This window comes from Anolis carolinensis, chromosome 1 (genome assembly GCF_035594765.1).
Source record: "Anolis carolinensis isolate JA03-04 chromosome 1, rAnoCar3.1.pri, whole genome shotgun sequence".
Lineage (NCBI taxonomy): Eukaryota > Metazoa > Chordata > Lepidosauria > Squamata > Dactyloidae > Anolis > Anolis carolinensis.
In genome coordinates this window covers 340,076,798-340,101,484 of record NC_085841.1, presented here as the reverse complement: position 1 = coordinate 340,101,484, position 24,687 = coordinate 340,076,798, and the positions used below count along the sequence as shown (strand labels likewise).

The 24,687-nt window shown below is 41.1% G+C and overlaps 1 protein-coding gene across 1 annotated transcript in view; it reads left to right on the top strand.

Annotated features, from left to right (window-relative positions):
* The window catches only part of nrde2 (NRDE-2, necessary for RNA interference, domain containing), a 33,439-nt gene extending 14,254 nt beyond the window's left edge, over positions 1-19,185 (top strand). Inside the window, exons 7-14 of the mRNA XM_062968394.1 lie at positions 2,874-3,007; positions 7,275-7,398; positions 13,526-13,698; positions 13,998-14,384; positions 14,812-15,722; positions 16,852-16,990; positions 17,673-17,744; positions 18,488-19,185. Of these exons, the coding sequence (XP_062824464.1) occupies positions 2,874-3,007; positions 7,275-7,398; positions 13,526-13,698; positions 13,998-14,384; positions 14,812-15,722; positions 16,852-16,990; positions 17,673-17,744; positions 18,488-18,613 (2,066 nt within the window). The 3' untranslated portion in view covers positions 18,614-19,185. The remainder of the gene's footprint in view (positions 1-2,873; positions 3,008-7,274; positions 7,399-13,525; positions 13,699-13,997; positions 14,385-14,811; positions 15,723-16,851; positions 16,991-17,672; positions 17,745-18,487) is intronic.
* Positions 19,186-24,687: the final 5,502 nt, after the last annotated feature.

The window sequence follows — 24,687 nt, the reverse complement described above, 5'->3', positions numbered from 1 at the left end:
CAACAATTGAAGGCTGTACAAGTGCTTTCTCAAAAGGGTCTACGTTGTTCCTTGCTTTTAGTTAGATATGTGAAAGCTATGGAAAAAAATGGAAACATACTAAAGAATTTAAAATTGAAAAAAAGATTTTATTTTCTTTAAAAATGATGAATAAAATATTATCTAAAAGTGTTAATATTTTTATTTCCCTAAAAGTGTATCTCAAAACTGGTTAACTGGAAGAAGTTTATTGAAAAAAGTGTGTCATATCTGATCATTGTTTTTCCTGGTGTTGGTGTTCTTTCTTCAGTTCTTTTTATGGGAATACATGTTTTATGCCTACTTGACATGAGAAATATCTATTTTACTGATATTATTTCTTCTGTTTTCATTGTTTTTGTCTGCTCCCTAATTAAACGACAAAACTAAGGAAGTTCCTTACAGTTCTGGATCATGCAGCTCTATTTCTGAAAAGAAGTTAAAAATGGAAAAAAGTTTATATTATTATTTTATTCATTTGTATCCAGCCTCTCTCCTGAAAATTGGACTCAAGGGGGCTGCGTAGATTTCCAAAAACATCTGCTCTCCCAAACCCTGTGAGTGGCTGCAAGTCCACCTTTAAGTGTTTTATTTTTAAAAGGCTTTGTGTTACAGAGGATGCGGAGGCGAATCATTGCTTCTGGAGGTTTTTTGGAAAGGTGATAGCAGTGACTCCTCTTCTTTTTCTTTGTGGCAATAAATAGGGCTGCTGTGGGGACATGGGAATTGCAAGCACTGTGTTGACAGGCTGTGCTTTGCTTGCTCCTGTCCTTTTTCCACAGGGCGTTTTAGATCCTTCCACAATTCCTTGGGCTTTGACCTGCCAGTAGTAGAGCAAAATGAGAGGTGATCTTGAAAGATGATATCAGAATAACCTTTATTTCAGAAGAAGGGTGTAAAAAGCCCTGTATGCTTTATTGGTGTCTCTAAAAATCCTTCCTTCAAGGTCATGCACTTCAGTGTCCTTTTCAATCTGATTTTTTGCGTGTTCAATTCCAAGTTTCTTTAAAAGGTTTTTTTGCTTCCTGGTGCTACCACTCTTTTTTTCTTATCCAGCACAGCTGAAAATGGGCATATGCCAATGTTGTTTTTACCTGCTTCCCAGGAAACTGGAAAGGCATCTGACCTGGGTATTTTCTGGACTGTTAATCATCCTGGCTGCCTCATCCCTTTCTTCCATACTTTAGATCAGTGGTTCCCAAACTTATTTGGCCTACCACCCCCTTTCCAGAAAAAAATATTATTCAGCACCCCCTGGAAATTATTTTTTTTAAAAATTTTTTAATAGCAATTAAACAGAAAGATAGGAGCCCCGGTGGTGAAGTGTGTTAAAGCACTGAGCTGCTGAAGTTGCAGACCGAAAGGTCCCAGGTTCAAATCCCGGGAGCGGAGTGAGCGCCCGCTGTTGCTGCAGCTTCTGCCAACCTAGCAGTTCAAAAACATGCCAATGTGAGTAGATCAATAGGTACTGCTCCGGCAGAAAGGTAACGGCACTCCATGCAGTCATGCCGGCCACATGACCTTGGAGGTGTCTACGGACAACGCCAGCTCTTCGGCTTAGAAATGGAGATGAGCACCAATCTCCAGAGTCAGACATGACTGGACTTAACGTCAGGGGAAACCTTTACCTTTAAACAGAAAGATATATGTATTAATGCATATGGCAAATGCACCTGTGGCCATCACCGCCCTCCTGGATCACTGCAGCGCCCACCAGGGGGCAGTAGCGCCCACTTTGGAATCACTGGTTTAGATACTACCCTACTTCTAGCAGCCATAAATGGAGTTGGTGGCAAGAAGGATGAAATGTTAGCAGGATAGCAACTGTGCTTGGCTAGTATTTGAACACTCCCAGAGTGTGTGATAAAATCTTTTCTTTCACACCAGAAATCCTTCATGCTGTGCTGGATATGTGAATTTTGTTATAAAAAAGTAATGGTTCCAAGAGTCAAGATTGTCGTTGTTGTCCCCCTCCTCCCTTATTTTGTTTCCTTTTGATTCAGCACTTAGTGCAATGGTACCCAGTTTTGTGGTGTTTTGTGAGCACTGAAGCGAATTAATTTTGACATGGGTATAAAAATAAATCCTCATGTTGGAAATCTCACCATTGGCTTGAGCTTTGCAGAATGCCCATTTTTTAACATATCTTTACATTGGGCTAGATTTGACTGGACAGTGCTCGGTTTACTTATTTAGAAATATACACAATTGTCAGTCATTTATAACTACAATATATCAGATTTCTTCCCTCTTAGAAGATACGGTGGAATGAACCAGGCTGCAAATGAGAGATCAGGGCTAGTGGTTGACTGTGAGCTGTAATATGCTGAAGGCTCTCACCCTCTAGTGTTCAATTCTTGCATTTCTTGTCACTGATAATTCTATCAAAGCAGGAAACTTTCGACATTGGATGGCCCTGAAGGCCACTCCAGCCCCCTTTGTCAAAGCAGGATGTTCAATATGGTGTAATATTCTTAGCCAATTTTATGGAATGGAGCATGCCATAGCTGTTGTTCAGTGACTGATTTGATTCAGCCCATTTGGGTCTTGGAAATAGTATTTTCTGAAGTACAGTTCCTAAGAAGGCCACTAGCCATTCTGACTGGAGGATTCTGGGAATTATAATCCAAAAAGTATTTTATCTAAGATCTGGTTGCTCCACAAATAATGCCCCATGATAACTGACTTCCTAACGTGTTAGCTCATTCTGATCTTTAACATTTGTGTCGCTTCCCTAGTTTTGAATGATTCCGTGAAATAGCTTGAAGCTTCCCCAAGAAAAACGACTACAGCGAATTTGAGTGATTAATCTCTTGCACTCTCTATATGATTATTTTCTTTTTCTTTCTTCTCAGTTATCTTTCTCCAGCAGTGCCATTTTCTTAGGCAAGCCGGCCATTCAGAGAAAGCAATAGCTTTGTTCCAGGCCCTGATTGACTTTACTTTTTTTAAACCAGATAGTGTAAAGGAGTTGCTGACAAGGGGACAGGTAAGAAAATCATTCTATAACCATTTGATTTTCATATCTTAGTTCTTCCCATTTTTTAATCTTCCTCTCTCTCAACAACTTCATGAAACATGGAAAAGTGCAAATGTAAATCTCAGTTTTCGTGAATAAAATACATTCTGCAAATTGCTTAAAGAATTCATCGTTGGCATGTATTGATATGCAGGTAGAGCATCCCTTTTCTGGAATTCCAAAATCCATAATAATCAAAATCATCCATGTGGGTATCTGAGATGGTGATGTCGTTTCTTTCAGGTGTTTCGTGTTCCTAAACTTTCATCCCCTGAACAGATTATTAAAATATTATATAAAATTATTTTAGGCTATGTGTGTATATATGAAACATAAATGAATTTTGTCTAGATTTAGATCCCTTCAAGATATCCTATTATATATGCATATACAAATAAAAAAAATCAGAATACTCAATTTTTAATAATACTTTACTGGTATAGCATTTGGAATCTATATAGTGTTTCCAAATGTGCCCCACTTTCATAGTCCAGATGTAATTCTTTCAACAATGCTTTCAAGTATTGTTATTTCAAGGTTTGTTCAAGAGCCTTACTTCAGTTACGAAAACCAAGGGATGAAACTGCCAGCCACTCTCCTCCAGAATGCATGCTGTCTTGTCTTAACCACAGCTGAATATTATATCAGCACCAATGTTTTTACCACATGTCAGTGATTTTCCATGTTTTTATCAAAACCAACTAGAGTGGGCCAGTGAAACATAAGGAACATGAGTAGCATGGCAGCCTGGCTTCTGCCCCAGTTGTCACATGGTGTAATAGAGGAAGATAACTGTTGGGGCATTCCTTGGATGGTGTACAAGGCACATAGCACTTGCTAGCTTTCTTTCAGCTCTGATGCCAGAAGAGGGCAAAGTTTGTTTCCTTAAGCTTGTCCTTATAGCCTTTGGTTCCTCTGTTCATCTGTGCCTTCAGGTCAGTTCGGGCTTATGATGACCTTCAGCTGAACATAAAACTGGGGTTTTCTTGGCAAGATTTGTCCAGAGGGAAGTTGTTGGTTTCCTTTGACGCCAGTAATAGTGGGTTTCCATGGCCAAGTGGGGATTTCAGAATTGTAGTTCAGCACTCAAACCACTATACCACATTTCCTCTTTTGGTTCCTTTAGCTACCTGAACTGTTCATTTTCTAGCCAAGGAGAGAAGGGTGGTAAGTTATCTTTCCTGGAAGCAAATTGTCCATCCCAGCCATATGCATGGGCAGAGAGCTTACAGCACAGGGCAGTAACACGAGAACCTTTCTTATCTCATTGTGGAGCAATAAAGCTCAGAAAATGTTTCCTGCCTTTCTGGCATGCGGTTCCTAAGAGCTTATGTAAGCCAAAACAATACAACCTCACCCTCCCAATCCAAAAACAGTGTTTGTGTTCCCACCATCAGTGTGAACGAGAAAATTGTGGCTGATTTAGCTGCAACCATTTCCCTGTGTGAGCACTTGACTCATTCACAGGGCACTGTGTCCTCCGACATCCAGAGACAGCATCATTTGTTTGTTTCATCCTTTGTTTCTTCTACATCCTGTGACGACTTATCTCAGGATGGATGGCAAGCACATTCCTCTGAAGATCTTTACTGTTTTTCCGCTTCCTACAGTTTCCATTTCACTGCTTGGAAATATAAACACTTACTTGTTCAAAGGGCCTTAGAGCTTGCTGTTCCAAGTCAACTATTGGTGTATAAAGGCCCTTACTTTGCCACAGCCATTATTTGCCTGTGACTCAGGGCGTTTTTCTCCAGAGTGAAAGGCCCAGAGACTGAAAAGTCTAGTGGTGGAGCCTTGAAATAATAGGGCACAGACCATTTGTGTGACCCATAAATGGGCTGTGCCCCATCTTTTCAAAGCTCCACCACTGAGCCTTATTCTAACCTTGTAAATGTAGACACTAGAGGCTTTGCTTAGCAATAAATAGCATTATAATTGAATTCAGCTTGCAGCAATAATCTTTTTGTGCATATTAGGACTGCTTTGTTATTTATAGGTTGGATTCTGACAAGGCTAAATTTAAAATATATCAGTAGTAAGTATATTTTCATCTCCAAGTTAGCGCAACAAACGAGACCGAAAAAGGAAATGTCACAGGGATGTGTGTCTTTAACTGTAGCCATCCCTTCTCAATTCATTGTTGGTTCACCATGCTGAAGGCTAGATTCAATATAATGTTTCACAAAGACGGAAAGACTGAAATTTGTGCTTTATCTTTTTTTTTTGTGCTGCTGTAGACTGCTGTTTTCCTCTTCTGTTTTCCTCTTCCAGTTTCTAGCCTTCAATTAAACATACTTGTATTTTCCTTTTGCAGCAAACATTGTTTCACTTAATGGCTGTTTGTCTCAGAATAAAATGCTATTTTCATGTTCAGAGGTTGTTAACAGTAGTGAAGCGTTAAACCATCCCCGCATCGTATGTCTCCATATCACCATGAGTTCATTAGCCTGGATTAGAGGAAATTTTCACCCCTTGTTCAGTATAATATTGATGATCATGGGGCTTACACCTTTTCCTCCATCGTGGAGGAGATTGGAAGCATGTGCTCATGTTTTTCTCTAGCAGTATTTCTTCATTATAACTGAAAAACTTAAAAGAGCTATGGAATATGTATGGCTATTCCAGGGCTGCAACTCCCAGAACATCCAGCAGAACCAATGGTGAGGGATGCTGGGAACTGCAATCTTATCAATATTTATTTATTTATTTATTACAACATTTATATCCTGCCCTTCTCACCCAACGGGATTCAGGATGGCTTACAATAAAACGCACATATAAAACCTGTACAATACACTATAAATAAGTTAAAAATTAACTTACATAAAACATTCATAAAACGCATTATCATAGAATCATAGAATCATAGAATAGTAGAGTTGGAAGAGACCACATGGGCCATCTAGTCCAACCCCCTGCTAAGAAGCAGGAAATCGCATTCAAAGCACCCCCGACAGATGGCCATCCAGCCTCTGCTTAAAAGCCTCCAAGGAAGGAGCCTCCACCACGGCCCCGGGGAGAGAGTTCCACTGTCGAACAGCTCTCACAGTGAGGAAGTTCTTCCTGATGTTCAGGTGGAATCTCCTTTCCTGTAGTTTGAAGCCATTGTTCCGTGTCCTAGTCTGCAGGGCAGCAGAAAACAAGCTTGCTCCCTCCTCCCTATGACTTCCCCTCACGTATTTGTACATGGCTCTCATGTCTCCTCTCAGCCTTCTCTTCTGCAGGCTAAACATGCCCAGCTCTTTAAGCCGCTCCTCATAGGGCTTGTTCTCCAGACCCTTAATCATTTTAGTCGCCCTCCTCTGGACGCTTTCCAGCTTGTCAACATCTCCCTTCAACTGTGGTACCCAAAATTGGACACAGTATTCCAGGTGTGGTCTGACCAAGGCAGAATAGAGGGGGAGCATAACTTCCCTGGATCTAGACGCTATTCCCCTATTGATGCAGGCCAGAATCCCGTTGGCTTTTTTAGCAGCCGCATCACATTGTTGGCTCATGTTTAACTTGTTGTCCACGAGGACTCCAAGGTCTTTTTCGCACACACTGCTGTCAAGCCAGGCGTCCCCCATTCTGTATCTTTGATTTCCATTTTTTCTGCCGAAGTGAAGTATCTTGCATTTGTCCCTGTTGAACTTCATTTTGTTAGTTTTGGCCCATCTCTCTAGTCTGTCAAGATCGTTTTGAATTCTGCTCCTGTCTTCTGGAGTGTTAGCTATCCCTCCCAGTTTTGTGTCGTCTGCAAACTTGACTACTGATTATAAAATACAGATAGGCGTGTTCAAGTTTAAAAGACTGGGTCTGTCAATTGAGTTCCAGCGTACATAATAGTAATTAATGCTGCTGATTCTTATTCGAAGGCCTGGCCCCACAACCAAGTTTTAACCTTCCTACGGAAGGATAGGAGGGAGGGAGCCTGCCTGACTTCAATATCTGGAAGTCCACAATTTGCCCATCCCTGGCTTAGGCTTTTTTCTCCTTTTGAGGTATATTACAGGTTAATATTGGTCCTTTGAACCAGAATCTCACTGAAGCATTTCTATGATTTTAATTTAAAAAACTAAAATATGAGTGCACTTTTGTAAACAATGTTTTTCAACTGATTAATATAATTAAGTCAGTGAAGCTTTGGAAATCGGTTTGAAATATGCTTCAAGCATCTTTCTTTCTTAAAGGATTGCAGTTGCACCTTCATGTATAGTTCTGACAGATCTTCATTTTTATTTATCCTCAACTCTAGGTGGAGTTCTTTGAACCATTTTGGGACAGTGGTGAGGCTCGTATTGGAGAAAAGGGAGCAAAAGGTTGGAGAGCCTGGATGCATCAGCAAGAAAAGGGTGGCTGGATTGTTCTCAACCCACCTGGTAAATCTCTCCAGTATAAAACCTGGAATCAAGGTTTATGTTGGTTTGGGGTCCTCTGGAAATTGTGCAGGATATTCAGCATGCCTGTCACCATAACCAGTAATATCTAGCACAGTCCAAAAGGTCGAGAATATTAAGTTGGCAGTGTTCTTGCTCTGTAGAGTAAAAACTTAACAAGAACAATATCTGTCAGGACCCAGGCTGCAGAGCACCAATAACCATACACAGAGGCCAGAATCTATCTAATATCTTTATTGAAGGAATATATAAAGTAAATAAAACAAGTGTAGAAAATAGTCCAGAAGTAGACCTTTCAGGAAAGGTCAAAATTAGTCCAAAGAAGCAATGTCCAATATGAAATATTAAGGTCCAAAGTTGTAATCCAATAACCGAAACACTCACTTTGCCAAGCAAAGTGAGGGGAGATGACAAGGTCCTTTAGTCCATGAAACTAGAGCGAGGCTAGGAAGCAACTTGGTTCTTGGAAAAAACAAGGCTTGGTTCAAGGGAACAAGAAACGAGGAACGAGAACAAGATCCGTGGTAATTACTTGGCAAGGTCCGGGAAACTAGGCAAGGCTGAGTCCTGGAAAGCAAGGCAAGATCCGTGGAGCAAACAAGGCTGAAAACGAAGGCTTGGAATCAGGAACAAAGGCTTGGAAGCGGGAGTAGCTGTCCACACAGGCTACTCCGGTAGCTGACGAATTGACTCCGCAAGATTCCTTCGGGAGCAAGGAACCTAAATAGGCCTCGTTTTCCCACCAGAGAACACTTCTCTGGGGAATCAGAAACGAAAGTCAATCTCTGTGTCCAGATGTATGACTCCCTAAAATTTCTCATGGAAGCAGGCTTAATCATCTGAATGCTTTGCTGCAATTCTCAAACTCCTGCGATTAGCCTGTTGTACTCCTTTTTGCTGGAGATAATAATTACGGCGAGAAAAAGGGGGAGAATTCGACTCAGGGCTTGTTTGGCAGATTTCTGGAATACAAACCTCCTGCAGGTGCAAAGGCTCCATTTCTGGCTGAGATAGTTCCTTTTCCGTTTCCGTTTCCTGAGTTTGGGCTTGGCTCCTGTGGTCAAAGTCTAACTGTTGTGTGACTGTTGTGTTGAAAGAGAGCCAGGTACTTAAGTTGATTGACAGCAGGCATTGTCCCCTGTTAATTGAGTTTCTGGGAAAGCTTTATTTGCCAGTGTCGCGCGCGCCTGACGGCGTGCGCGAAAAGGCACCTTTACTAACTATCCTTTGCAGTACATACAGGAAACAAAGCAACATAAACAAATACACAAAGACGTGGTTTGTTGCAGTCTGCACATAAAGTGCGTGCATATTACTTAACTGTACAAAGATCCCACTTGGCCACCACGCTCACCAAGAGATGCAACAAAAGCAAAACATTCCCATCACATGCACCAGCTGTGGCATGTTCCGCTTTTTCACACAAAAACTAGACAACTACATCTGCTCCAAATGCAAACAGATGACTCTGATGGAGCAGAGGATCCAACAGCTCGAGCACCGTATTAAGACCCTTAAGGACATTCAGGCACTCGAGCTCTTCTTGGACACTGCACAACACGCTGCTGTAGATCAGCAGCCTGCATCACACCAACACCACCAAGACCATGATCAGGAACCTTATGGGGAGATCAACTCAAAGGTAGACAACCCTCAGGCTTGGAAGGAGGTCACCCATAGAAGGAGACGCAGGACCAGGCAGCCTCCACAGAACTCCTCTGCTCAGCTGCATTTACACAACAGATTTGAAATTCTTACATCATTAACATACAATCAGGAAACACATCTTGTGGAGGACCACAGTTTCTTAGATACCACTCAGTGGACCATCCTGGATCAATGCGCAGGGGATAGCCCTGACAGGGACAGTGCATCACCACAGTCACACTTATGTAATCATGCAAATGCTCCATCCCCAATCATAGACCAGGAGCAACAGGAACATCCTTGGGAGAGTAATGGGCTCTCGGATGTATCTCAATGGATTGTCATTGATGAATGCACTGGGGATGTTGAGGAGGAGGACAACACCTTACACCTACATGATTCACTTCAACAGGAACACTCTTCAGGGGACATACACACTGTCTTGCACAAAAGGGACCCTGTCAATCCTCAAAGGAAACAGGTCTTGGTAGTAGGTGACTCCCTCCTTAGAGGAACGGAAGCCATCATTTCCAGACCGGATGGGATGGCTCGAGAAACATGCTGCCTCCCGGGGGCAAAAATACACCATATCACTCAGAGGCTCAGCAGGCTCCTAAAGCCCCATCACCCTCCCCACCTTATGTTGATTCATGTAGGTACCAATGACACCGCTAGGCATACTTTTCAAAAGATCACAAATGATTTTCGAGCTCTGGGAACAAAGCTAAAACTGTATAATGTACATGTGATCTTTTCATCCCTCCTCCCCGTTGTAGGACATGGCTCTACAAGGGCCGGAAAAATAGTACAGGTCAATAACTGGCTCAGAAAATGGTGTCAAGAGGAGCATTTTGGCTTCCTTGACCATGGTCTACTCTTCCAAGAGGATGGACTACTGGCAAGCGATGGGGTGCATCTCACACAAGTAGGAAAACATCTTTTTGCACACAGACTCACAAACCTCATCAGGCGCACTTTAAACTAAATCCACTGGGGGAGGGGAACAACAGCCTGGCGAACACTATATTACCCACGACCACAGGGAACCGCCGTAAGGCTAAACGGAGGGCTGCACAAACACAGCAAGGACCAAGTACAGAGAGCACAATAATCCCAAATAAACAGTTCGAGGGGAGGTCACAGGGGCTTACATGTCTTTACACTAATGCTCAGAGCATGGGAAATAAGCAAGACGAACTCCAACTCTTAGCACAGCACCACACATACGATGTCATAGGCATCACTGAAACCTGGTGGGATGACTCCCATCACTGGAATTTAACCATTGAGGGCTATAACCTCTTTCACATAAATAGAACAAAGGGGAGAGGAGGGGGAGTAGCTTTATATGTCAAAAACAGTTACGTTGCAGAAGAAATGCAAGACTGTAATCCGGGAAACCAGCTTGAAAGCATCTGGATAAGAATCAAGGGAACCGGGACTCAAAAAGATCTTGTCGTGGGTGTCTACTACAGACCTCCGAGTCAGGATGAAGGACTTGATGAAGCCTTCTGTCAACAGCTGACCAAACAGGCACAAAGAAGAGATATAGTAGTCATGGGCGATTTCAATTATCCCGATATCTGCTGGAAAACAAACTCAGCCAAGAGTACAAAGTCCAACAAATTCCTCACTTGCCTTGCAGATAATTTTATGGTCCAGAAGGTAGAAGAGGCAACAAGGGGATCAGCAACTCTTGATCTAATCTTAACAAATGTGGAAGACCTGATCAATACAGTTGAAGTGGTTGGATCCTTAGGGGCAAGTGACCATGTGCTCCTGCAGTTTGCAATACAAAGGAATGCTGAAACTAAGACAAGTCAAACACGCATTCTGGACTTTAAGAGAGCTGACTTCCAAAAAATGAAGGAATTACTGAGCGGCATTCCATGGACGCCGACATTAAAAAACAAGGGAGTTAAGGATGGATGGGAGTTTTTCAAAAGTGAAATACTCAAGGCGCAAATGCAAACAGTGCCAACAAAGAAGAAAAATAAGACAAGTGCAAAGAAGCCAGAATGGATGTCCAAAGAACTTCTAACTGAGCTAAAGCTCAAAAGTGACATGCACAAGAAGTGGAAAAGGGGAGAAATCACCAAAGAAGAATTCAAACGTATAGCCAACTCCTGTAGGGAAAAGGTTCGCAAGGCTAAAGCGCAAAATGAGCTCAGGCTTGCCAGGGACATAAAAAACAACAAAAAAGGTTTTTTTGCTTATGTTGGTAGAAAAAGGAAGAAAAAGGAGGCGATAGGGCCACTGCAAGGAGTAGATGGGGTGATGGTGACAGGGGATAGGGAAAAGGCAGAACTGCTTAATGCCTTCTTTGCCTCGGTCTTCTCACAAAAAGAAAGCCATCTTCAACCTCAGCAACATGGAATGGACGAAGGATTGGGGGAAATCCAACCCCAAATAGGGAAACAAGTTGTCCAGGAACACCTGGCCACTCTAAACGAATTCAAGTCCCCAGGGCCAGATCAGCTACATCCAAGAGTATTGAAGGAACTAGCGGAAGTTATTTCAGAACCACTGGCAATCATCTTCGAGAGTTCTTGGAGAACGGGAGAAGTCCCAGCAGATTGGAGGAGGGCGAATGTGGTCCCTATCTTCAAGAAGGGAAAAAAGAACGACCCAAACAATTACCGTCCGGTCAGCCTCACATCAATACCAGGCAAGATTCTGGAAAAGATCATTAAGGAAGTGGTCTGCAAACACTTAGAAACAAATGCGGTCATTGCTAATAGTCAACACGGATTTACCAAAAACAAGTCATGCCAGACTAATCTGATCTCTTTTTTCGATAGAGTTACGAGTTGGGTCGATACAGGGAATGCCGTGGATGTAGCATATCTAGATTTCAGTAAGGCCTTCGACAAAGTCCCCCACGACCTTCTGGCAAACAAACTAGTAAAATGTGGACTAGACAAAACTACGGTTAGGTGGATCTGTAATTGGCTAAGCGAACGAACCCAAAGGGTGCTCACCAATGCGTCGTCTTCATCATGGAAAGAAGTGACAAGTGGAGTGCCGCAGGGCTCCGTCCTGGGCCCGGTTCTGTTCAACATCTTTATTAACGACTTAGACGAAGGGTTAGAAGGCACGATCATCAAGTTTGCAGATGACACCAAACTCGGAGGGATAGCTAACACTCCAGAAGACAGGAGCAGAATTCAAAATGATCTTGACAGACTAGAGAGATGGGCCGAAACTAACAAAATGAAGTTCAACAGGGACAAATGCAAGATACTTCACTTCGGCAGAAAAAATGGAAATCAAAGATACAGAATGGGGGACGCCTGGCTTGACAGCAGTGTGTGCGAAAAAGATCTTGGAGTCCTCGTGGACAACAAGTTAAACATGAGCCTACAATGTGATGCGGCAGCTAAAAAAGCCAATGGGATTTTGGCCTGCATCAATAGGGGAATAACGTCTAGATCCAGGGAAGTCATGCTCCCCCTCTATTCTGCCTTGGTCAGGCCACACCTGGAATACTGTGTCCAGTTTTGGGCACCGCAGTTGAAGGGAGATGTTGACAAGCTGGAGAGCGTCCAGAGGAGGGCAACTAAAATGATTAAGGGTCTGGAGAACAAGCCCTATGAGGAGAGGCTTAAAGAGCTGGGCATGTTTAGCCTGCAGAAGAGAAGGCTGAGAGGAGACATGATAGCCATGTACAAATATGTGAGGGGAAGTCATAGGGAGGAGGGAGCAAGCTTATTTTCTGCTGCCCTGCAGACTAGGACACGGAACAATGGCTTCAAACTACAGGAAAGGAGATTCCACCTGAACATCAGGAAGAACTTCCTCACTGTGAGGGCTGTTCGGCAGTGGAACTCTCTCCCCCGGGCCGTGGTGGAGGCTCCTTCTTTGGAGGCTTTTAAGCAGAGGCTGGATGGCCATCTGTCGGGGGTGCTTTGAATGCGATTTCCTGCTTCTTAGCGGGGGGTTGGACTAGATGGCCCTTGAGGTCTCTTCCAACTCTACTATTCTATGATTCTATGATTCTATGATTTTCTGGCTGAAATGGTGGAAAACCCAAGTTTTCCTCTTCATCTGACACAACAGCACTAGGAACGGGACTACATGGCCCATGAACCATCACAATATCTCAAGTTAGAACAAATAATTTATCCTCATGTAAGAGCAATACAGTCTACTCATAAGATTCATTTTGAAAATAAATTATCAACTGGAGAATTCATGCTAATCCTATTATATGATATTCACATTTGAGATAAATTATTCAGTTAATTTCTGAATTTTTTTCTGAATTTTGTAGTCTGTCATTTTACATCCCATTTCTAAAACAACTTAAGTTATATTTTGATTATGATCCAGAAGCTTTTTTTCCTCCTTGATGGTGACTTTAATATTATAACTTTTCATCTGAAAGATGGTGTATGCGTTATTACAGTTTTACCAACCCAGGTTTTGAAAAGCTGTTGATGTGCTGTTTTTTTGGGGGCAGATGAAGATGAGGAAGATGCAGAGGAGGAAGAAAAAATACAGAACAAATCTTTACCTAAGTGGCAAAATTGGCTTCATATTGAACGTTCTCGTGAAGCAAAGCACTGGTTGCCCTGGCGGCCTGACAAAACCAAGAAAGAAACGGTAGACGATTGTGAAGATCCAGAGAGACAGGTCAGTGTGTTGAAATAAGAGCAAATCCGGCATCCAGGGTTGTTTTCTGAAGCTACTAGGTGACATGCCTTAAATGTGTGCAAGGACCCATATTTCCTAACAAGACGTGAAAAAAAGTAATTTAGTAGGACATGTGTCTTCCATAAGAAAGGAATGTTAGTGTGTGCATATGTTTTCATATAGACGTAGATCATTTTTCTTCTCAGTCGTTATTCGTTCTTAGAGAAAAAGTTCTAACTGTTCTTTTCTAAACTTCCTTTCTTCCTTTATAATGGCATGTTACGTTTGGTTTTTTGCAGGTCCTCTTTGATGACCTTGGTCCATCTTTGATAAAGATTTCCAGCCCAGATCTCCACTTTCAACTACTCTGCTCATTTTTGCAATTCTTAGGAATCCCTTGCAGCAATAACCTCCTTCCTTCTTTCCTCTACTTAGCGCTGGATGAAAATAGCATATTTGACAACGGACAGAACAGCCAAGGACCTTTGACTTCATTTGACTTGCCGCTTTTGGGAATCAGTTGCATTGGTCAGATGAACTCGGTGGCTCAAGGCGGAAACCACGTGGGCCACCCTAAGGAAGGGGAGGAGTTCATACAGAATTTCTTTAATATGATACTGCCTCTGTTTTCAGGGAAGAAAAGATCTGACTTGTCAGTTTTTTGGCTTCAGTATGAAATTTCTAAGGTAATTACTTTTTTATTTAAACATTAATATTTTCTGTCCTACAAATAACAACCATGTATACGAGTAGGACATCTAACTGCTTCCAGTTTTACTTCCAAATACATAGGGTAGGTCCCTTTGCTTGCTGAGGGTCCCCTAGAAAACATTACTCCCATACAGTCTCAAAAAACTATTAAGCCATGGATTTGCATGCACATTCACGTGTGCCTTATTACAATTCATTTGGTCAGGCAAATTATAACTCAACAGCTCTCTCTCATACAGACACAAGCACACAAGATGGGGAATATGGTTTCCATGGGACAACCATCTGTTGGCCACTACTACCGGTATATTGTCGTGCACATAACTGGTAACATTAAGAAACTTGGATGAAAAACTTCTGTTACGTTACATTAATAAATTTATTTATTATATCCATGTGCAGGTCATCTGGTGTTTGAAAATCAGAAACAAAAAAAAACTAAAATTGCAAGGCAAAAAAAGTAAAAAATTAGCCAAGAATCTCCTTAAAGCACCCGACAACAGAAACAACTTTTCTCTTTGGCAACTGTATGCCCACTTGGAGTGGCTCCTTGGCAATACAGAAGAGGCCAGAAAGGTATTTGATATGGCCCTGAGCATGGCAGGGGGGGCTGGAGTCAGGACTCTCCAAGTGTGTAAGCTTGGTCTGCTTTACGCTGAACTGGAAACAGAGCTGCTTGGCGCTCCTGAAGGAAGCCTCGAGTGTCGTGCAGTCCATATATTGACCAGTCTGGTGGAAAAAAGCCCTTATGTGCCTTACACTGGGAAGGTACTGTCCGTGAACATTTTGAAAGCTCGGAAGACATACCAACACTTGCTCCAGGAGTACCTAAGCGAAGGTTCTGTCTCTGAACAAGAACAGACCAGTCGTTCCAGCCACTTGGTTGGCGTGGTTGGCTCTTACTCCCTTTTCCAGTATTTAACTCTTGGGATTGATGCTGCTGTGTCAATATACAGAGAGGTGCATGAAAAGCTCAAAGGCATGAAGCCTAGCGAATGGCTTAGTAGTCAGAATTTCACTCAGGCTCTTGAAGCCGTCACGTTGATGCATGCGAGTTTGCTCAGATACCACATGAAAACGACTGTCTATCCTTTGCATCCCTTGCGTGAAGCTCTGTTAGAGGCTTTGAAGATGTATCGTAGCAACCAGCCTCTCTGGAGGGCATACGTTCAGATCCAGAGCAAATCTCACAATGCCAGTAAAGCGCGGCGGTTTTTTGACAGTATCACGCGGACGACAAAGTCGCTGGAGCCCTGGCTGTTTGCTATCCAAGTCGAGCAAAGAAGAAAAAAACTTGTTGACAGCGTTCAGAGGTAGTATCACCTAGTCAGATTATGATTACTGGTGACTGTAAATCAGGATGGGCAAATTGTGGGCCGCAGACAACCCCTGAACATGGCTTTGGTCCCTAAGTCCATCCCCCCCCCCCCCCAGAAAAATGTAGTTTTATATGCAGTTTTATATGCTTGGGACACACTCAAGAGGGATGGAGGTAGCCTGATTTCCTTAGGAGTTTTACAATTGAGATGGTGCTCCAGGAAACGTGCTGTCTTGTGTATACATTCAGCTCAGCCAATGTTATAGGGAATATAAAAGGACCTCCACTTTAGATCTCAAATTTGTAAAGATGGAGGCAGACATTCACCTTGTTGTGATGTAAGGTGAATCTTTCACAAGGTTTTCTTGGTAAGATTTGTTCAGAACAAGTTTGCCTTTCTGTGAGGCTGAGAGGATGTGACTTGCCCATAAATACCTAATGGATTTCCATAGTTAAATGGGGATTGGAACCCTATGACTTCAGTCTTGGTCCAACACTCAAACCATTACATTCCACTGGTTCTCCATTTCACTTTGGTGTTGGATCAGTTAGGATTTAAAAATCAATATCTTGAATTGTGATGGGTAACAAATTGGAGGCCAGTGTAGTTGATTCAAAACCAGTGACATGAAATTACTAAAGTAAACATCAGACAACTGTTCAGCTGTTGCATTTAGCACTAGATCTGTATCTTCATAACACTTTTTAAGGGCTGTTCAGCATTAGTATAATCTAATTGAGGGGCAATTAAGACTTGGATCAATGTAGCCAAGTCAGTTGTAGAGGGATGCAGTTGGGTGCCCCTCAAAATGTTGGGAAGACCCAAGAAAATAGCTGGATGGCTTTAACTGGACACTCTTCACCAGGTTTTCCTACCTCAAAAGTTTGTTGAAAAGACAAAATTGTTTAAAAGATCAAAATAAAAAGGTGAAGGATGACCAGCGTAACCTTGTTATTCAGATGATTTTAAATAAATCAAAGCTTGTCAGAAATTCCTTCTGCTGCCCTTGTTTTTTAATACTTGTAGTCTGCAGGGCTGTAGTTGTTGGAACTATGATGGTGTGCATCCCTTTCCTTTGCATTAACAATGTTGTTTACTTTCTTATGATTTTTTTTCCTTTCAGGGGGCCCAATGGAGATGTTTATGCAACTATCCCTGAAACTGGTCTAACCAACCGAATCAAAACATTGTTTGAACATGCCATTGAGACTGAAAATGGGGCCCACTGCCCATTACTTTGGAGGCTGTATATAGACTTTATGGTGAGAGAAAACAAGAGAGTCGTAATGGATCTTCCTCTTCCTGTGGGCAAATTCTGAGTGCTGTGATGGTAGTTGAAAAAGCTCAGAAAAGTAGAATTTTTAATTTAGTTGTAGGCTGAATTAATGCAATTCACATCATGGTGAGACAGCTGATGGCTGGTATCTTGTTAGAGATTTAAGCACATGTAGAACCCATTTTGAACAGAGCATGAAGGACTATTCATTTCTTCCAAAAGCCTCTTGCTGTCTGGCAAATGTCAAGTCCCTGCTGCTGTTACTTCCCAGTGGAGCAGGGAGGGAGTTATTTAGAAAGAAATGGTAAATGGCCTCTTTATATCCATCATCTTGAAGGCATGGTATATAAACATTCTAGATAAGTAAAATAATACAAATAGTAAATTGCAGAGCATGGCCTCTTTTCTGTATATACGTTGTCTTGAAGGCAGAGTATGTAAACATTTTAGATAAGTAAAATAATACGAATCACAATATAAAGACCTGAAAAGTGGGCTAATAAATATATACACTCAGATTATGCAATAAAACTATACTGTTCTTTTGAACATTTCTAGAGATTTCTTTTCCAGTTCTTATAGAAATGTATTTTATATACCTCATTTTTTTTACCTTTTTAAAAAATAACCTGTATTCATAAAATGCTATTTGTGTTATTCTGTTTCAGGTTTCTTTGGGTGATAAAGAAAAAAGTAAAGGACTGTTTTATCGAGCACTTCAGAACTGTCCCTGGACAAAGGTAGCCTTCAGCTCATTCTGTTATATATCTGTTTTGTTTTTTTTTTAAAGAATTAAACCACCCAGAAGAGAGTGTGCCAAAACATAGTTGTTTGGATATATAGAAGTTTCAGTTACTCTTTGGATAGTCACCAGCGGAGGAGAGTTCAGTTAGCAAATTTTCTGTATTGGCAGGTAGTTGAACTACATGATCATTGAAGTCTCTTGCAGTGCTGTGATTTCATTTCATTCACACATCATAGCAAATGACAGAATTCTTTGCTGCAAATAAACCTTGCTTGCTCACAACTGCCAGACTTTTCTCAAACATGCCTTTGAGCATTAATTTGTACATTAACTTTTCTTGATTTTAAATGTAAATCTGGATTTTTGTTGCAAATTGGTGTTCTAAAAGGTTGAAGGATGGGGGTGTTGGGCAATAACTCATGTGTCCTGTTTGGGACTATGACTGAAAATCAAAACGTCTGTGGAAGGTACCTCAACCTATCCATCTCACATGTGCCTCCATTCATTTCAACAAGAGGTGAGGGCATTGTGAAGTGTTTCTAATTCCCCGACAGTTTCTGGGGTCCTCAGGGGCACTCCTAAATATTTTGAAGGGCTTAACTTTGAACAGCCCTCTCTGTGATTTTTAGGACCAGAAGAGTCTACCCCACAGCTGTGAGGGCTGTTAATATACCTTATTATTAAGTTAAGGTTAGTGCTGACCTTTAACAGTGTGTTGTTTTCATCTTGTTTTCATAGGTACTATATATGGATGCAATCGAGTATTTTCCAGATGAGCTCCAAGAGACAGTTGATCTGATGGCTGAGAAAGAGTTAAGAGTACGGGTCCCAATAGAAGAACTGGAGTTGCTGCTTGAAGACTAAAGACCACCCTGAAGATGTAAAATTGGACATTTGGCCCAGTCTTTAGTATATCTGCTTTAGGATATTCTACATGTTTGATGAATGAGAAATTGTGCTTTACTTTGCCTTCGTCAAAGAATATGTAATAATAGAATAATGATTCTATGAATCCATTAAGGACAAAGTTGCAGATGGCACTGAGTATATTGAATTAACTTTGAAAGTGGACTCTTTCACCAGTAACTGTCAAGACATGTATAATATGCTGTGGCCAGGTGTACAAGAGACATAGCCGGATAAACTCAGCAGAATCAGTTGCGTCCAAAGAACAAGCATTTTTCTGACTTACGTCTTCATGAGTGAAAATCCACCAATGATCAACACACTCTTACATTTTACTAGTTGCTTTAGACCAGTTTGAAATTAGTCCTACTTTCACAGTTTACAAGATAAATATTCTAGCAAGGAACTTTGCAGTAGGATTTTAAACCCGTATTTCACAACTAATAGATTTTGTAATATTCTGTAAATTTGTTTGTAAATATTACTGAATATTTTTTAAATCCCTGGATTGTGGAATTTTTAAAACTCAACATTTTGTGAAGTTTTTTGATGCCACTTTAAAATGTACTACTATGGCCATACATTACAGAACCATAGTTACAACCCCGAACTCTCCCATAATGAATATGGACTGTTTTGAATGAAGAGCAGTGAACAGTGCCTGCAGATTACGGTGGACACTAAATAGTTTTTTAAAATACCTACCTTTCTCATGGTCTTTTTACAAAAACATGAGAAGTGTAGTCAATAATAGAGGAAAAATGCTGTTTTCAGTATAGTTGTGTACAATGTTTTTGTTTCATGGCAAACAAAACATTGCTACTTTGTTCAATCACGCAAGAAAACGATTGGAGCTTCCTCTGTGGCTGCAGAATGGAGAAAGTCAGTTCTAGTTTTTACATTTCTAATGCTGATTTCTAATTCTAATTCTAGAAAAGGTGTATAGACTAAACTCTTCATATGGTGTTTATATTTTACAACTCCCAAGTCAGTACACTTAGAGGTCAGGTTGGGAAAGTGCATGCAGCCCTTGAAGCTCCTAGTTTTTGTTTTGTTTTTTTGAAAAAAACACCCCCAAACAAAACCATTTCAATTTTGGGCAGTCACCCCCCCCCAAACCATGCAGAATGTCCCCCACTTCATTTTCCTCTGCAGTCTTCTCTAAATGGCTATATCACTTTTGTCATCATTTTGAGAGGGACTACAAAAGAAAATAAGAGGTACTTGGGCTTGCTGTGGGAAGGAGTCTGAGGGGAATTCCCCTAGTCTAAAGCATTTGACCCTTCAGATATTGTTAAAATGGAAGGATCATAGAAGTTGCAGTCCAGCAAGAACCGGAGGCCTATACATATTTATTATTTAGAGCTGTGCTACTCAAAAGTAGTTGTCCATGGACCACTGTTAGTTCTTGACAAGTTTCCAGGAGAGAAGACTTGCAGCTGACAAGACAGAAATACGATACTAGTCCCTGTCATTTGGGGGTGGGGTGGAATTGCCAGTCCTCTAATCAAACAGAGATTACATAGATGATGAAGGAATGGTGGACTGTGTAGGAAAGTGAAGGACAACAAAATACCTGGGTGTAGGATTGATTCTACTGGTAGAATAGGTGCTGAATCAAGAAACATTCACTTATTCAGCAAGCAAACCTAATACATGTATGTTCCTCAAAACACCATCATGTTCTTGTCCGGATACAGGAAGGTATAAGTATATAAACAACAGAATTGTTTGATATCACAAAGGACGTTTACCAGCTTTAGCATGGTAGCAAACAGGCTTCTGATCCGAACTTCCCTTTCAACGTTAATATCAACGAGGGCACAAGAACTGTATTTTACACCATCCCTTGCTCCCGTCCAGCGGCTGAGCCTTCACATGCTGCTGGAGTCATAGGAGTAATATCATATACCTGGCACTGAAGCAACACTCCCTGGAACCTGCTAGGACATTTACTTAGTTGGTTTAGATTTACAACCACAAAAGAAAAAACACTAATGAGAGACTAAAAGTGAGAGCAAACAGAAGTGTATGTACAGCCAGGAGTACCAGGCCATTTTATTGCTAGATGTGTTGTGTTTCTTTTTAACAAGAAGATAGGCATAAGGTACATTTGTTTGTGCCAAGAGTATTGGGAACATAGTAACAATTATGGAGGTATCTGGGTATCACTATACCAGCCTATGGGCATCACAGCTAGTGTTTCATAGCAGCCGCCATAAGGAAATTTGGTTTATTCCAGATGGAAGCTGTGTAAAATACGACTTGTAGCATTAAACGCTGTAATTAGTATTCTATGAGGCAAAGCCCTCATGGTAATTGTGACAGGATGCAGTTAAGTAAGATTAACTTGGACCTGCCCTATAATCTAACTCGGGCTGTTAGCAACCGGGCTGCTAAACTATTCAGTTGTGGCAGTGCAGAGTTTACTTGCAAACAGGCCATTAGCTGGGTGCCAAAATAGTACTGTCTGACAGGGACGTTCTTTCCTACAGAGGTAATATAGTAGACAAAGGTTTCTGTTTCACCATAGGTTTTATAACAAGGTTCCTCTGCACTTTGGATATCTGTTAAGAGAAAAAGCAGTACAGAAATATAATTCTGTAGATCAGGTGGATCTTTGAAAACCTTTTTCCTTTTCAAATATTCCCTTCAGAGAAAAAACAGGAAAACTCTCAAATGATGTGTCTCCTAATAGGTATGTTTGAAAATAAATTCAACAGAACCCTTTAGGACAAATTTACAATCAAATGCATAGCTACATTTGGGAGCAGCACTGTGGCACATATTCCAATATGTGTATATATATATACACTCAACAGTTTTGGGATATTAGCCATTTGTTAGCACCTTAATCTGGCTTCCTGTTACTAGCATTATTGAAGTGAGCAGATTTTGCTAAAAATAATGGGAGTACAGCCAAGGGTCCCTTAATGTTCTTTATCACTGAACCATATAGTATGATCTGGTACAAAATCTCTCCATCAGTCTTGGCTGTTGCAAAAATATGTAGTGACAGACCGTATTTAGGCTTAAAGAAATAAGCCCTACTAGTGCAGACCATAGGCTTATTTTGTGCATCATAGTGTTCTCATAACAGGTAAAAGTCATGCAAAACCCACTAGGAAGATGAATATACCTGCATTCCTAACCAGTATTTGTTGTTAACCAGGCCTTCGAAAACGGGGTGATGAAAATTGTGGTCCAGTTACTATCTTTGCTTTGGGGCAGAGAGCCATTGACCCTACAGATTTTTCTTTCGACTTCTGCTCCCCTAAAAGCTGCAACAAGTACAACCAGTGGTACAGGAGCAGTAGTCCATAACATCATGTGGTGCAAGCCTCACCAGTTTCAAATCTTGCTTAGTGGTGAATACCTGTTCACAACTGCCATATTATGGTCCACAGTGAAAATATAATTATAAACCAGAAGTGTGCAATTGTGGTAGAATTTATGTGTTTTGATGAAGCAATAGCTATCGGCATGTATAAATAGTGGTAACCTCCATGGTTATAAAGCCAACAAGGTTAATCCAAAGCAGCATACGCGGCACAACGACAGCCAAATAAGTTAGCAGAGGTAACTCATATTTTGTGGTGAGTTTTTAGTATCTCATAGCAATCATTTTGTCACCGAAACATCAGCAAAAGGGGCACCTGCTCACAACAGCTCCTTTCAATTACAGTCCTTTGTCAATATCTATTTCTAGTACTTAGCACTGTCAGTCCGCCTTTAGAGCTTGAGATAATATGAAAGCAATTTGCTTTCTACATGGCTTAAATTGTTCACCGGAGCCATGGGAAACCCCCTTAGGCTTAGAAAACATACTTCATAATTCAGAAGTGGAGGGAATGTGCTACGAGTTAATAGCGTTTGCAGCACAACAGAACCAAAAATACACCCCAAGTGGTTTTCAATAATACATATGCATAGTTTCTGTTCAATGCTTCAAACAGCTTGAGCCAGACCTCTTTCAATACTAGTTATGCATTTGGTTTTCTCATAGGAAAAGTAACTGCAATTTTCTTTTACCAGGAGTAACTGCTCCTCTCTAAATATAAAACTTTTAAAGTTTTCTTGCATGTTTGCTACTAGATAATCTATCTCCTCCTAACTGGCAATCTCCAGATGAGTTGGACTAGTGCACCTGGCAGGTTTCCTTTTGCTACAGCAGTTGCATCAGAAATTTTCAGTGGCTATGTCACAACTGTCAGAATTGTAAACAAGGCACAAAACCCTTAATGGCAGTCAGAGCTCAGCGAATAGATGGCAAAGTAAAAGGGGAGCTGTACAAACAACTTTGCAACAAAATTAAAAAGAGCCTACAGGCAGACTATGACAAATATCGAGTTGTAGGATTAAGAGAGGCTGAGAAGAGCAAGAAAAATCTTTAAAAAGAGGAAAAGCAGCTGCAAATAAAGAAAAAGCTACCAATTGCAAAGGAGTGTGTCAAGGAGACAATATTTCCAAAACTGCGGCGACCAGAAAGCCTCTTCTGAAAAATAAAATTTAAAGGTGGTATTTCAATTGACGGTGAATAACTTTCTCATCTCTTCCACAGACCATTGTGTACTTTTTGCCAAAAATACAGAAGATTTACAACATGATCTCAAACAACTAGCTCGATTCTCAAAATTAGGACTGGAAATGAACTTGAAGAAAACGAAATGGATGAAAAATGAGCAGTGTGTCCAGGGCCGCATCATTATAAACCAAGATGAAATTGAGGAAGTGACTGAATATGTATATCTTGGACAACATGGACAGTCGAATAATGTTGCAAATGGGCAAGAAGATGCAAGGCTGCTTGGACGGCCTTTAATCGGGCAGTCCTTACAGATGATAAGCTGCCAATGAAGATCGGAGTAGATATCTTCAACACTACCGTTTTACCAGCAGTGGTATATACATCTAAAACATGGGCAATAACTAAGTTAAGAGGAGGAAAAACTGGTGGTGACTCGGAGAACAATGGAAAGAAGGATGTGTGGCGTAACAATAAGAGGTAGTCAGCAATAAAGAGCTGCGTCAAAGAACCAGGGTACATGACGTCGTCAATGAAATCTATGAGACAAAAAGATGGGCAAGGGCATATAGCACGAACAAAAGACAACTGATGGACATGTGACTAAAAAATTGGATACCAAGAGACTGCAAGCGGCCCTTGGGCAGACCTCGTATTTGATGGGATTAAGTTATTTGACCAGAAATTGAAAACGAAAGCACAGGACCATATATTTCAGCAAATGGTGAAGCCCAAAGGAGTGGATATCAAAGACAAATCAGATAGGATATGTCATAATTAGCATGTGCATCCTTTCACTGCCTCCCATATTTTGGACTGGTTCCAGCATGTTTTCTAGCCAGCGTGAGCCACAGTTAGAGCAAATGGGGACCTATAATCCAATGCATCTGGACAACTCTGGTTTGGCAAGTCTGCTTTATCACTAGTCAATTCAGCAAATCAGACCATTCAGGCCAGTACTGCCTATTTTTTCAGTGGTTTTTCAAGGTCTTAATGGGGGTTTTCCTTTCAACAGGAGATGCCAGAGCTTCCATGTCTACATTTGTTCTACCAAAACACAATCATGCCGTGGAAGAAAATGAATTACTCCTCCACACTTTGCGTACACATCAGAGATATAATTAATGTCTTGTCCAATAGCGACAAACTCAAAACTTGCTATGAAGAACACCTTTTAGAATAAAATTGGGCATACATTAGGACAGATGTAGCCAGTTTTCCACCAGGAAAATAGCACTGCTAGACTGAAAGAAAGGCAGTGTGCACTGTACTATGCTCCTTTGGAATCTTGTATTTATAGAGGCCAATCAGGTTTAGTTTCAGTAACAGAATATTCTTAAGCAGGCAACATTTTGAGTGGTAGTCTGTTGACCCAATATGTTGAACTTTTCATTCTGTGTCATCAATGTAGACTTTTACCTACCTTGGCTGTGAAATCTCACCCTCAAGCCATTTTGTAAGTTGATGAATCTAGCACATCCCTGGAATCAGGTTGTCATGGAGGAGA